Raw genomic sequence first — 12,651 nt, forward strand, 5'->3', positions numbered from 1 at the left:
ACATTTACCAAGAGCAACTATGTTCCATACTCGGATGTTTTTTATACCAAGTCCACCTGTTTGGAGTGCATACCCTTTGCCAATTCACATACCTAAGTTTGCTACTATAGTACTCCCTTGACCAAAGAAAGGGCCTACAAAAATTTTCAATCTAATGTAAAACATGCTTATGAAGAATGAATACTTATGCCCAATAAAGATGAAGGCTAATCAAAACCGAGTTAATGAGTTGAACTCTGCCATCAAAGAAAACATGTATGGAGCTCCAAATTTCAATTTTCAACATCATTTTTTCAACCAAATTTTCACAATCACTAATTGATATTCTTCTTGAGCATATGGAAACACCCAAATATTTGAAAGGAAGGTGTGGATCAGGATAACTAGCCTGATCCATCTCAATCAGTTTAGTAATGTAATATTACAGTTAGTTAGAAAAGTTGTTATAGTTGTTGAGAGTTAGTTATAGTTTGTTACATAGCTTTCATAACAAGCTTAGTTAGTTCTATATATAAATGAATGTAATGATGTAATAGAGAGAGATTCATAATGATAAGAACTCTAAAGAGAGAACTTTCTCTTCTACATTTTCTTCTCTTGATTTAGAATTAATTGAATCAATATCTACATCATTTTCCACATGGTATCAGAGCACATAGCTCAAATTCATCAAAAATTTTAAATCTTTTTGCAAGATTTTCATCATTTCTGCTTGAATCTAGTTTAGATTCTTCTTCTGATCAACTTTTCTTGTTGATTTTCTTCCAAAATTCAGTAGAATTCTTCCTTTCTTCCGCGATTTTTTCTGTTCTTATTGCAATAATGGCTGAAATCAGTTCGAATTCTAATGATAATGTTGTTAATCAACCTCAGAAATCTCAATCTTCTTCTGTTCTAGGCTATACAGACAAATACTTCTTAGGATCAGGAGATCAACCTGATAAACATTTGGCATCACATAAGTTTAATGCAGATAACTTCTTAACTTGGAATCCATCCATTCGTTTGGCTCTTGGAGCTAAAAATAAACTGAGTTTCATTGATGGAACCACTAAAAGACCTTGATATGAGTCTGCAGAACTGCACAAATGGCTCAGAAATGATTACAAGATTCAGTCATGGTTGATGAACTTTATGGAGAAGGTTATTGCTGAAGGATTTCTTCTACAACAGTCTGCACATCAATTGTATGAAGAAATTATTGAAAGGTATGGTCAATCTAATGCACCACAACTCTTTGAATTACATAAACTATTATCTTCCATTGAACAATGTTCAGATTCAATTGTTCAATATTACTCCAAATTGAAACGAATTTGGGATGAAATTCAGTTATTAGATGGCTATCCTGAATGTGAATGTGGTGCATTAGCTAATTGTTCATGTGGCATTGTAAAGAAGGTCATTGCTGCTGATCAAAAACAAAAGCTCATTCAATTTCTTGTTGGTTTAGATCGAGGTTATGATAGTGTTACTACTAATATTTTGAGTATGGATCCACTTCCAAATGTTAATAGAGCCTACTATATGTTGCTTCAAGTTGAAAGACAGAATAGATTGAATTTGCAACATGAAACTTCTACTCAAACCAGTGCATTTTTGTTTGTGAAACAACCTTCTTTTCAAGGAGGTTCTCAAACTTTTCATCCTTCTTCTGGTATTAAGAGAGATGGAAAGAAGCCTAAATATGATAGAATATGTGATTATTGTAAGAAAGTGGGACACACTATGGATAAATGTTTCAAGCTCTCTAGCAACTATCCAGAGTGGTTTCTTAACATGAAAAAAAAGACCACTGGAGGCAATACAAGCAATAAATGGCTGCTCATGTTATGGACAACAAGGACACTTATGTTGCTGATAATCCTTTGGACTATCCTACTTGTTCTGAAGTTCCAACTCCAGACAACAATGTTAATTCAGCCTTAGTTCAAGTTGTGTACAAAGAGATGATGAAGATGATGAAAACTCAGAGTTCTCAAAATGTTTCAGACATCAATTCCTCTGTGAATTTTGAAGGTATTATTTTTTTTGGTAAAATGTAAGGAATTTTATACCAAAAACAAGTAGCTAGTCCCACCAAATACAGAAAAACAACACACCAGAACACTAGAAAAACAAAACAAACACAACCTAATTAACACCACCCGCACACATTATAAGGCACTCTACTAATTAGTACACAATTCACACATAACCTTAGTTTGCCTCTGTAGCTAATTTTTCCAGCCACTCAATATCTTCTCTGGACCATTTACTTGTCACCTGATGTTGCACCATGGAACATACAGTCCTCTGAATTCTTCTTACAGCAGCTTCACGACAAGGAACCTTGAGATTCCACACAACACTGTTCCTAGCCCTCCACACTTCATAAACAACTGCAGCCAAAGTAGCATAACCAATCTTCTGCCTTCTTTTACTCCCATGATTTCTACCCCATTTCTTCCATTGTGTGTATACACGCTCAATTCCTGAGCTCCTTATGCCTAACCACTGCATAAGGCCATGACATACCATCTTGCTAAAAGGGCATCTAAAAAACAGATGATGGCAGTCTTTAGTACCTTGATTACACAAGGCACAATTACAATCACTGCTGACTCCTATAGCCACCAACTTGTCTCTAGTTCTTAGCTTTCCTTTAGCAGCCATACATGATATGAGTGAGTGTTTAGGAACATTGAATGAGTTCCAAACCTATTTGTGCCATATAACTTTCTCTCTTTCTGGGTGCAACCAATGATAACCTGCCTTAATTGTGTATTTTTCCTCAAAGTTTAGCCATCTGTTCCCTGTATAGGCCTGGCTCATCAGCTCCTTAACTTTACAGATATTCTTCCAGCATCAGCTAGCATTCACTGGAGCTCTATACTCCCACCATGTTGCCTCCTTAATATACAATGAATGAATCCACTTGATCCACAACAAATCAGCTTTATTAGTTATTTGCCATACATACTTCCCAATAGCTGCTACATTCCAACTTATGCACTCCCTAATACCTAAACCTCCTGTATTTTTAGCATAGCACACATCCTTCCAGGCTATAGGAGGAGGCTTAGAAGAATACACCTTTGCTTCCCATAAGTATGCCCTGCATATCCTTATTATTGCCTCTTGAACACTTTTAGGCAATAAAAACACTTGAGCCCAGTAAGTGTGCAAGTTCATTAGCACTGCATTTATCAATGTCACTCTCCCAGCATATGATAAGTGTCTGAAGCTCATGCAAACAAGTCTCTTCGAGATCTTATCCACCAACACTTCACAATATGCTTTAGAAATTCTTTTTGAGGTGATAGGCACCCCTAGGTATCTGAATAGGAAAGACCCTCTTTGAAACCCAGTAACTTGAAGAATTCTCTGCTGAACTTCCTCCTTCACATTGCCAAAATAGACTGCTGTTTTTTTCTTAGCTAGCACACAATCCAGATGTAACTGAAAAGGTCTTTAGAACTCTCTTCATCATGATTGCAGATTGAATCACTCCTTTGCAGAAAAGCATCAAGTCATTTGCAAATATCAGGTGTGTAAGCTTCAACTCATAACATCTATAATGGAATTCAAATTTTGCCTTCTTCTGCATTTTATTCATCAGTCTTCAAAAGTATTCCATAGCAACGACAAACAGTAGAGGGGAAGTAGGATCCCCTTGCCTCACCCCTCTCTTTCCTTGAAAGAAACCACACAGCTTCCCATAGATGGTCAATGAATAACTAGGGGTAGTCACACATAACATAACACATTTGACAAATTTTTCAGGGAACTTCAAACCAATCAACATTTCTCTAATGAATTCCCAATCAAGAGAATCAAAAGCTTTGAGTAGATCAACTTTCATAGTGCATCTAGCAGGTTTAGACTTTCTTTCATAATGTCTTAACATATCCTGACATATGAATATATTATGAAAAGTTACTCTTTGCTCCACAAAAGCACTCTGAACTGGCTCAATAATATCTGGCAGTACCTTCTTCAGCCCACTACACAACATTTTTCATATGATTTTATATAGGACATTGTAACAGGCTATAGGCCTAAATTGTGTGACATCCTGAGGTTGTTCACATTTAGGGATCAGGCAGAGAGTAGTGTTGTTTACTTGCCTTAAAATCTTCCCAGCTAGAGTTGAAAAAATCCAGAATAGCCCCAGTGATGTCCTGTCCTATAATAATACTCCATGACTTCTTAAAGAAATTACTAGAGTATCCATCAGGGCCAGGATCCTTGTTATCTTTAATTTCATACAACGCTTGCTTTACATCCTCACAGCTAAAAGGATGACATAAGAAGTCTTGCTGTCTTGTACACAATTTCACTCCTTCATTCAAGACACTAGAGATTACCTTCTTCCTATTAAGTAAAGCATTGCCTAACAACCCTTCATAAAACACCATAAAAGCATGCTCTATTTGATCTTGATTTTCAGCCCATACACCACTCCTGTCTTTCACTCTGTAAATATGATTTTGACCCCTTCTTCTTCTCAGACATGCATGAAAATATGCAGTATTAGAGTCACCACCCTTCAAAACCAATCACACTTAAATTTATGGTGAAGGAATGACATTTAGCCTGGTTCAGTTCCAGATATCTCTTCCTAGCTTCATTTTCAATAGCTTGCAGCTCAAAATTTCTCAGGTCTGAATGCAATTGCTTTTGAATTGTTAGTAGCTTCTTATAGGCCAGATCTGCTTCATTCTCTATATTAGAGAACTTACTTTTGTTAAGCATTTTCAACTCACCTTTAATCTCCATCAATTTCTTAACAACTTGAAACATAGCATAGCCTGTAACTTGCTTTTGCCAACCTCTCACCACTATGGAATCAAACTCCCCTGCTTGAGTCCACATATTGAAAAATCTGAACGTCTTAGGAGTACCTCCATGGTGGCCTTCTAACTGAATTATACAAGGAGAGTGGTTAGAGATACTCTCTGGAAGAAAATTTGCCATTGATCCCACAAATTTTACGAGCCAAGCATCATTAACAAACACTCTATCTATCTTGGAGTACACATTCTCCTCCCCCTCTTGTTTATTAGACCAAGTGAAGAAGGGGCCCACACTCCAAGTCTTGCACCTCACACTCTCTCAAACACCTTCTTATCCCTTCCACTTCTTGTATTGTCACAGTAGAACCCACTCTTTAATTGAAGTTAACCACATTATTGAAGTTTCCACAAATTACCCAAGGATCCCTACTAATCTTCAATCTCCTTAAATCCTCCCACATAAGCACTCTATCTGCAAGGTCATTTGAGCAGTAGACCATAGTCAAGTAAAAACATCTACCAGTCCCCTTATGAGTTACCTTACTATGAATATACTGAGCTCTACATTCCACTACCTCCACATCAAATTTATTATGAAGCCATATCAACCAGATTCTACCACCTTGATGATAAGAATAATTAGCCACAATACTCCAGTTAGACACACTCTAGGGTAAACCTTATCCACATTCTTTGGTTCAACCTTAGTTTATAGGAGACCAAACAGCTCACACTTATGATGACTTAGAAGGGTTCTAACATCACCATGTTTGTTTAAGCTGTTCAGTCCCCTTATATTCCGAAACCCCACTCTATCCATTAGGGTCCAAGTTAGAAACCTGAGTACCCTGCACACATATCCCCTCCAGAGAGCAGGAACAGATGGCAAGGTAGAAGTATATGATATCTCACATGAATTATGTGCAATTCCTTGGTCAAAAAGCCAAAACCAGATGGCTTAATGAAGGGGATGATAATACGAGGTTGTTTCATCAAAGTGTGAAGGCTAGAAGAATTCAAAATAGGATCAACACTATTAGAAGAGAAGATGGTACATGGACAAATAATTCAAGTGAAGTGGCTGATGCTTTCCTAGAATTCTACCATGGTTTGCTTGGTTATGAAGGACAGGTTAGAAGAGTGGAGGGAGCAATTATAGATAAGGGGAAGGTTTTGAATGCAACACAGCAGCAAGCTTTGGATCTTAACTTTAATGCTGAAGATATTAAGGCAGCTCTCTTCTCCATACCTGATGACAAATCACCAGGGTTAGATGGCTATTCCAGCTGTTTCTTCAAGAAAACCTGGAGCATTGTCGGTAGTGATTTGGTAGCAGCTGTGCATTACTTTTTCAGGAGTGATAAGATGCTTACGGAAATCAATGTTACAACCATAACCTTGATACCTAAGACCAATTGCCCTGCTTCAGTGGGGGATTTTAGGCCTATAGCCTGCTGCTCTGTGTTATACAAAGTAATCACAAAGTTGATATGTACTAAGCTGAGTGGTGTGCTGCTAGGTATTGTCTCTCAAACACAAGGTGCTTTTATTAATGGTAGGCATATAATAAGCAATATATTACTATGCCAGGATTTAGTGAAGAGATTTGGGAGACAAAATAATCAAGTCAAAGGCTTATTAATGAAAGTTGATTTAAAGAAAGCCTATGACTCAGTGGAGTGGAGTTTTTTCCATGAGTTATTAATGGCTATGCAGTTCCCTGAGCAGTTTATCAAATGTGTAATGGAGTGTATCACAACTCCTAAATTTACACTTCTTATAAATGGGAGCACATAGGGTTTTTTTCAGCCAAAAGGTGGCTTAGACAAGGAGACCCTATGTCTCCTTTGATTTTTGTATGGATTATCTCACAAGAATACTAGCATATATAGGTGAGTTGGATGAGTTCAAGTACTTCATTGGGTGTAAAAGCTTAAAGGTGAATCATCTAAGCTTTGCTGATGATTTGCTTTTGTTTTGTAAATGAGAGGCTAAGTCAGCTTATTTGTTGTTACAAGGGCTTGAACTGTTCAATGAAACCTCAGGCTTCACAGCTAATAAAACTAAATTTGCCATATACTGCACTGCCATGGATGCTATTGATGTGACTAGAGTAGAGTAGTTTTTTGGATTCACAAGGAAAGGCTTACCTTTTAGGTACCTGGGAGTACCTATAAGTTCAAGGAAGTTAAGAGCAGCTGACTGTGATTTGTTGGTGGCCAAGATGACTAGTAGAATAAGAACATGGAGCACTAGAAATCTCTCATATGCTGGCAGGGCATAACTTGTTTATTCAGTTTTGCTTAGTATTCACAGCTATTGGGCCCAAATATTCTTGCTGCCAAGTGTTGTCATGAGAAAGATTAACTCAATATGCAGGAGTTATCTTTGGAATGGAACTACAAATGAAGACAAGAATGGGTATGTTAAATGGGAAAGTGTTTGCAGGCCTAAGAAAGAAGGTGGTTTGGGATTTCGAAATATTACTCTATGGAATAAAGCTGCCATAGGTAAGCTTATATGGCATATTGGCTGTCAAAAGGATGATCTTTGGGTTAAATGGGTGCATACCATATATGTGAAGAATGGGAATTGGTGGGATTTTCAGGCTCCATCAAGTGCTAGTTGGGTGATAAAATACCTTTGCAAGGTAAAAAATGAGTTGATTCAGGTTGGAATGTCACAATGGACTATGAATCACATATACTCTACAAAAAAAATTCATGATACACTGGTGGAAGACAGACCTACAGCATAGTGGATACAAGGTGTTTGGAATAGGATGAACATTCCTAAACACAAGTTCATCTTATGGCTGGGGGTCCAGAATAGACTGAAGACTAAGGATTAGTTGTATAGATTCAATGTCTGCCCTGACAACTTATGCTGTTTGTGTGGAATGCAGAAGAAACTCACCATCACATATTCTTTGACTGTGAGTTTAGCTAGCAGGTGCTAAGAGGTCTGCTTATTTGGATTGGCATACCTATTATGAGAAGAAGGAATCTGATCCAATGGATTAGCTGGACTAGAAGAAGCTATACAGGAACCAAGGTGAGGAAACAAGTGATGTATGATGTACTGGCAGCCGCTGTCTACCGCATCTGGATAGCAAGAAATGAGGCTTTGTGGCATGACAAAGTTAGTAGAATTGATTGTGTAATTAAGAATATAAGATGTATAGTTGCAAATAGAATTCAATCTTGTTCTTCAACTAAGTGGTGTAGTAGGGACTATGCTTGGATAGAAAATCTGTAAAGGAGTTTTAGGGGTGTATTAGGCTTGCTCGCCGGTGTGATATTCTGTCCTTTGTATAGGATGTTGGGTGTATATGTTTGTTTTTTGGGAAATATATTACTTACCAATTTTATTTTATTTTTCTTTAGGTTTCAACACTCTATTTTTTTTCCTTTTTTTTTCTCTTTTTCATTATTTTAGAGCTCTATTTTTCTATTGTTTTAGGTTTTTTATTTTCAGTTTTAATTTTTTTTTAATATTTTTTTTTGTAATTAGTCATTGTAAGTAAAATTTAAGTTGCCATAAGTTTTGATAGACAAACATTTGAGATGTTATATCCATAGAACTTGTCACTTGAAAAGTCACTCATTCAATTGTTTAATACTGGGAAGATTATACTTAGAACATGCTACTTTTATTATAGCATATTTTGATTTTCAAATTTAATTACAATAATTTATTTTTTACCTACACCTGTACCCATTGCTGTGGTTTCTGATGAAAACCGCAGCAATATGCTTATTATTTATTATAAAATAGAGTATATTGCTGCGGTTTGCCCTAAAAACCGCAGCAACATACTCAAATTTTCGTATATAAAATAAATATATTGCTGCGATTTTCTCTAGAAACCGCAGGAGTATTTTAACATATTGCTGCAGTTAATATAATAATTACCTATTGCTGCCCCCTTAATTGTTGCGCGATCAAAACCGCCGCAATAGGCCACTTAATGACCGCAGCAATAAGCATTTGTTCTACTAGTGACAATTATAAAAGAAAATGGGTAATAGTTGAGCTCTCTCTTGTGAATTTTTCCAAATAATTATTGTTTTAAATTGATAGTTATAGTTTAATTTTGGGTTAGTAATTATAGTTTTAGGGTTGACGTATATGCTATTCTGGTTAATATTATGATTTTGGGTTGATAATTTTGTCTTTGTGTAAAATGGTTATTAGTTGTGGTTAGGGATGGCAATGGGGCGGGTCTGGGTCGGGTCCACCTGGACCCAGACCCAGACCTAGACCCGTTTATTTTTCACAGACACAGACCCGCCCAGAACCCGTTGGGTCTAAATTTTTCAGACCCAGACCCGCTGGGTCTAGCGGGTCCATGGGTCCTTACTGGGTCCTAAATGGGTCCTTCTTAGTTTTAAGTTTTCATCACATTTTTAAATATATGTAATTAAAAATTTTCCTCCTAATATATATAGGTTCTTGTATCCATGGTTAAAACATTCTCTAAATAAAATTTTAAGAATTAACTGATAAAATATTAAAATGTTACAACTTATAAAGTTACATGTCTTACTGGAGTTACAACACTAACGAGTTCACAAAATCACAACTCATAAAATTTTAGAGTTTAGGTAAAAAAAAAATTTCTAATATGTAAATGGGTCCGCGGGGAGGGTCTGGGTCTAGCATATGTGGACCCGGACCAGACCCGACCCACGCTCTTCGGGACCCGGACCCGACCCGGACCCATTGGGTCTAAAATTTCTGGACCCAGACCCTTATAAATCGGTCGGGTCCTAGCGGGTCGGGGTCGGGTCCAGGACCTATTGCCATCCCTAGTTGTGGTTTTCGAGTTAATAGTTGTAGTGTAGGCTAATAAGTTTCGATTTAAGAGTTGTTTTTGTGTTAATATATAGTTGGTATATTAGTTTATCCTATAGTTTTGGGATGTTAGTTATAATTATCTAGAAAGCCATTATGATTTTTGGGTTAAAAGTTATAGCCAGTCAATAATTATGATTTTTGTCTTAATTAATTAGTTAAAGCATGTAACTATTAGATGGAATGTTTTTTTGTTAAGCTTAACTAATCGGTCTAACGTTAAGCTTAATGTCATACTATCTTTTTGAATATTTTTGTGAAATAGTATATGCTTGAGCCATTTTTTTAGTACTTGGAATATTTCGATCTCGTTTTAGGAAATTTTCTATTATTTGTAATATTAATATTTTTTACAATATATTATCTCTTTCTCTTTCCAAGCACATGACTAATATTGGTATTCTTTTATTATCCATCACTAGGGGAAAAAACATAAAGGGCTGCGCAGGAAGGGCTGCGCTTTTCGTAAAAGCGCAGCCCTACTAAGAAGAAGGGCTGCGCTTCTTAAAAAAGGCGCAGCCCTTCACTAGTAGGGCTGCGCTTTTTCAAAAAGCGCAGCCCTTCTGTAGGTAAGAAGGGCTGCGCCTTTTTGAAAAGCGCAGCCCTACTAAGTGAAGGGCTGCGCTTTAAAAAAAGCGCAGCCCTTCTGCTTAGTAGGGCTGCGCTTTTTTAAAAAAGCGCAGCCCTTCCTGAAAAATTTTGAAATTTCGGAATCGCGCGTTTTGAAATATTGAGCGGGGATTTGTCAAATATATTATCCCTCATTCTCTCTCCTCTCTCACGTCCCTCATTATTCCTTTCCTCCTTATCTCTCACCCTCTCTTCTCTCTCATCTTCTCTTCTCTCTCAAAAACTCCCATAAACATTTGTCTCAAAACCCATTTTAAGTTTTTCCGATTTGCACTAAACATGACGACGGAGTCCGATTGCCTATTGTGATACCTTTTCGGAAGCGGAACGAGCCAACAAGTCAAACTCACTGCTTTGCGGTGATGTTTAGGCTTTTTAAGCCATCCGAGTTCGTTTAAGCCTCCAAATAGCCATTTTAAGTTTTTCCGAATTTTTTTTTCCTTTAAATTATGTATTTGGGTTTTGTTTTATGTATTTAAACATTATTAGGTTGTAGTTCTTGTATTTTTTCAGATCTATAATGTTCTTGTATACTTCTCTTTGTTTATATGTTTTGATTAATGTTCTTGTATACTTCTCTTTGTTTTGATTAATGTTCTTGCTTGTATACTTCTCTTTGTTTTGATTAATGTTCTTGTATACTTCTCTTTGTTTTGAATGTTATTCTTGTATACTTCTCTTTGTTTATTTTGATTAATGTTATTCTTGTATACTTCTCTTTGTTTATTTTGATTAATGTTATTCTTGTATACTTCTCTTTGTTTATTTTGATTAATGTTCTTGTATACTTCTTGTATACTTATTGTATACTTCTCTTTGTATATTAGTTTTTGTTCCTTTTTTTCATTTTCGTTTCATTCTTTTTATTGTTTTGGGTTTAGTATTTTCGTTTCGTTTCTCTTCTCTTCTGTTTAATTTCAGAAAATGTGAGATTATGAGTAAAAAAATGACAAAAAAAAAAAAAAATTTTTTTTTTTTTTTGGTAGGAAGGGCTGCGCTAGTTAGGAAAAAGCGCAGCCCTTCTAGCCCAGAAGGGCTGCGCTTTTTCCTAACTAGCGCAGCCCTTCTGGGCTAGAAGGGCTGCGCTTTTTCCTAACTAGCGCAGCCCTTCTAGCTTAAGGGCTGCGCTTTTCTAGCGCAGCCCTACTTAAAAAGTGAAGGGCTGCTACTGAAAGGGCTGCTGTCAAAAAGCGCAGCCCTACATGCCTTTTGAAGCGCAGCCCTTCTTCATTTTTCCACTAGTGCATTTTTGTCTCAATTCTCTTCTTGATTCTTATGCACAATTCAAAATTACGAGTAGTAAAAACGGTGAAAGTATATACAAAGATTCATTCTCACACTGAATACTTCTTGATTTTTCCTCCAACTCTAAATAAGAAGAAAAAAACAAAAGGATCGGAGTATACTTTGGGGATTATGCATGAAAGGGTTGTGGTCTTCACTCTTGTGGATGGGACAAATAAAAAATGGGCTCACAGATTATACCCATATACTGATAGTCTGATATACGCACGCTGTTCTTTCCTTGGGAATAAAACCTTGTTTTCGAGAATGACATATTTGTTTGTATGCATCATCTAGGTCATCGATGATTCCAGTATCTGTATCTTGTACGTACGTTGGCCATTAACCGACTAGTATTAGAGCATAGACAATAGTTGATTAAAAAATTAGAATCATTAATTATTTTAATATTTTCTCTTTTTCCACCTCACTTATAATCTATCATTAATTTTTATGCTTTTTTTACCCACAATGAATTATCTACAATTTTGGTTTTTCTAACCATTGGATTGTTTTTCTTAATGCTATTAAATTGTTGTCAACTCATTATGCATGGGGCCTACCAATTATTCTCTTTCATAATTTAACTACGATCCAACAATGATCAGATCATTGTAATGATATGATTATCCTTCTCCCTCTCCTATTTTTTTTGTCTCTCATAATTCTTTATAATATTTTTCTCCTTCTCTCCTCATGATCTAGCTTGTAGATCATTCAATGGGCTCACTCTTAGGTACAAGGAGTTACGTACTTTGACCACTAGCCGACCAATAATAGTAATAATAATACTCCCTCCGTCCCAATTTAGTTGTTACAATTGCTTTTTTACAGTTTACGAGATGCAACTTCAAACACCAATATCTTGAGTTATAAAATTATAAAATTATTTATTTCGAAAATACAAATTGGGACGAATCAAACATGATCCAACATCATTATGCTTTTCTTATGTATATGGAGTAAAAGATAGTCAAAGTTATGACGTTAATAGTGCCTACGGTAAAAATGTAGCAACTAAACTGGGACAGAGGGAGTAGTGTATTACTATAGACAATTGTATTTCGATGAATATATTACTATAGACATTGTAATAGTAAAG

General features: G+C 36.2%; 2 protein-coding genes across 2 annotated transcripts; both read right to left on the reverse strand.

Moving 5' to 3' along the window:
* Positions 1 to 2,199: 2,199 nt before the first annotated feature.
* Positions 2,200 to 2,655, reverse strand: LOC125498881 (uncharacterized). Its single transcript, XM_048647191.1, has one exon. The coding sequence runs from the start codon at positions 2,653 to 2,655 to the stop codon at positions 2,200 to 2,202; it is 456 nt and encodes a 151-aa protein (XP_048503148.1).
* Positions 2,656 to 2,847: 192 nt separating this feature from the next.
* On the reverse strand, positions 2,848 to 3,997 carry LOC130591764 (uncharacterized). The gene is made up of 2 exons (XM_057395669.1): positions 3,688 to 3,997; positions 2,848 to 3,419 (listed from the first exon to the last, which is right to left on the reverse strand). The coding sequence occupies exons 1-2, from the start codon at positions 3,995 to 3,997 to the stop codon at positions 2,848 to 2,850; spliced, it is 882 nt and encodes a 293-aa protein (XP_057251652.1).
* Between the last annotated feature and the right edge of the window lie 8,654 nt (positions 3,998 to 12,651).

This window comes from Beta vulgaris, chromosome 6, assembly GCF_026745355.1.
Source record: "Beta vulgaris subsp. vulgaris cultivar EL10 chromosome 6, EL10.2, whole genome shotgun sequence".
NCBI lineage: Eukaryota > Viridiplantae > Streptophyta > Magnoliopsida > Caryophyllales > Amaranthaceae > Beta > Beta vulgaris.

Excerpts from the sequence above, each read along its gene's own strand:
- LOC125498881 (XM_048647191.1), bottom strand. The coding sequence starts at position 2,655 with ATGGCTGCTAAAGGAAAGCTAAGAACTAGAGACAAGTTGGTGGCTATA.
- LOC130591764 (XM_057395669.1), bottom strand. The coding sequence starts at position 3,997 with ATGTTGTGTAGTGGGCTGAAGAAGGTACTGCCAGATATTATTGAGCCA. Across the intron at positions 3,420-3,687 it reads CATCTATGGGAAGCTGTGTG|CTAAGAAAAAAACAGCAGTC; the intron begins GTTTCTTTCAAG and ends ATTGTGTGCTAG.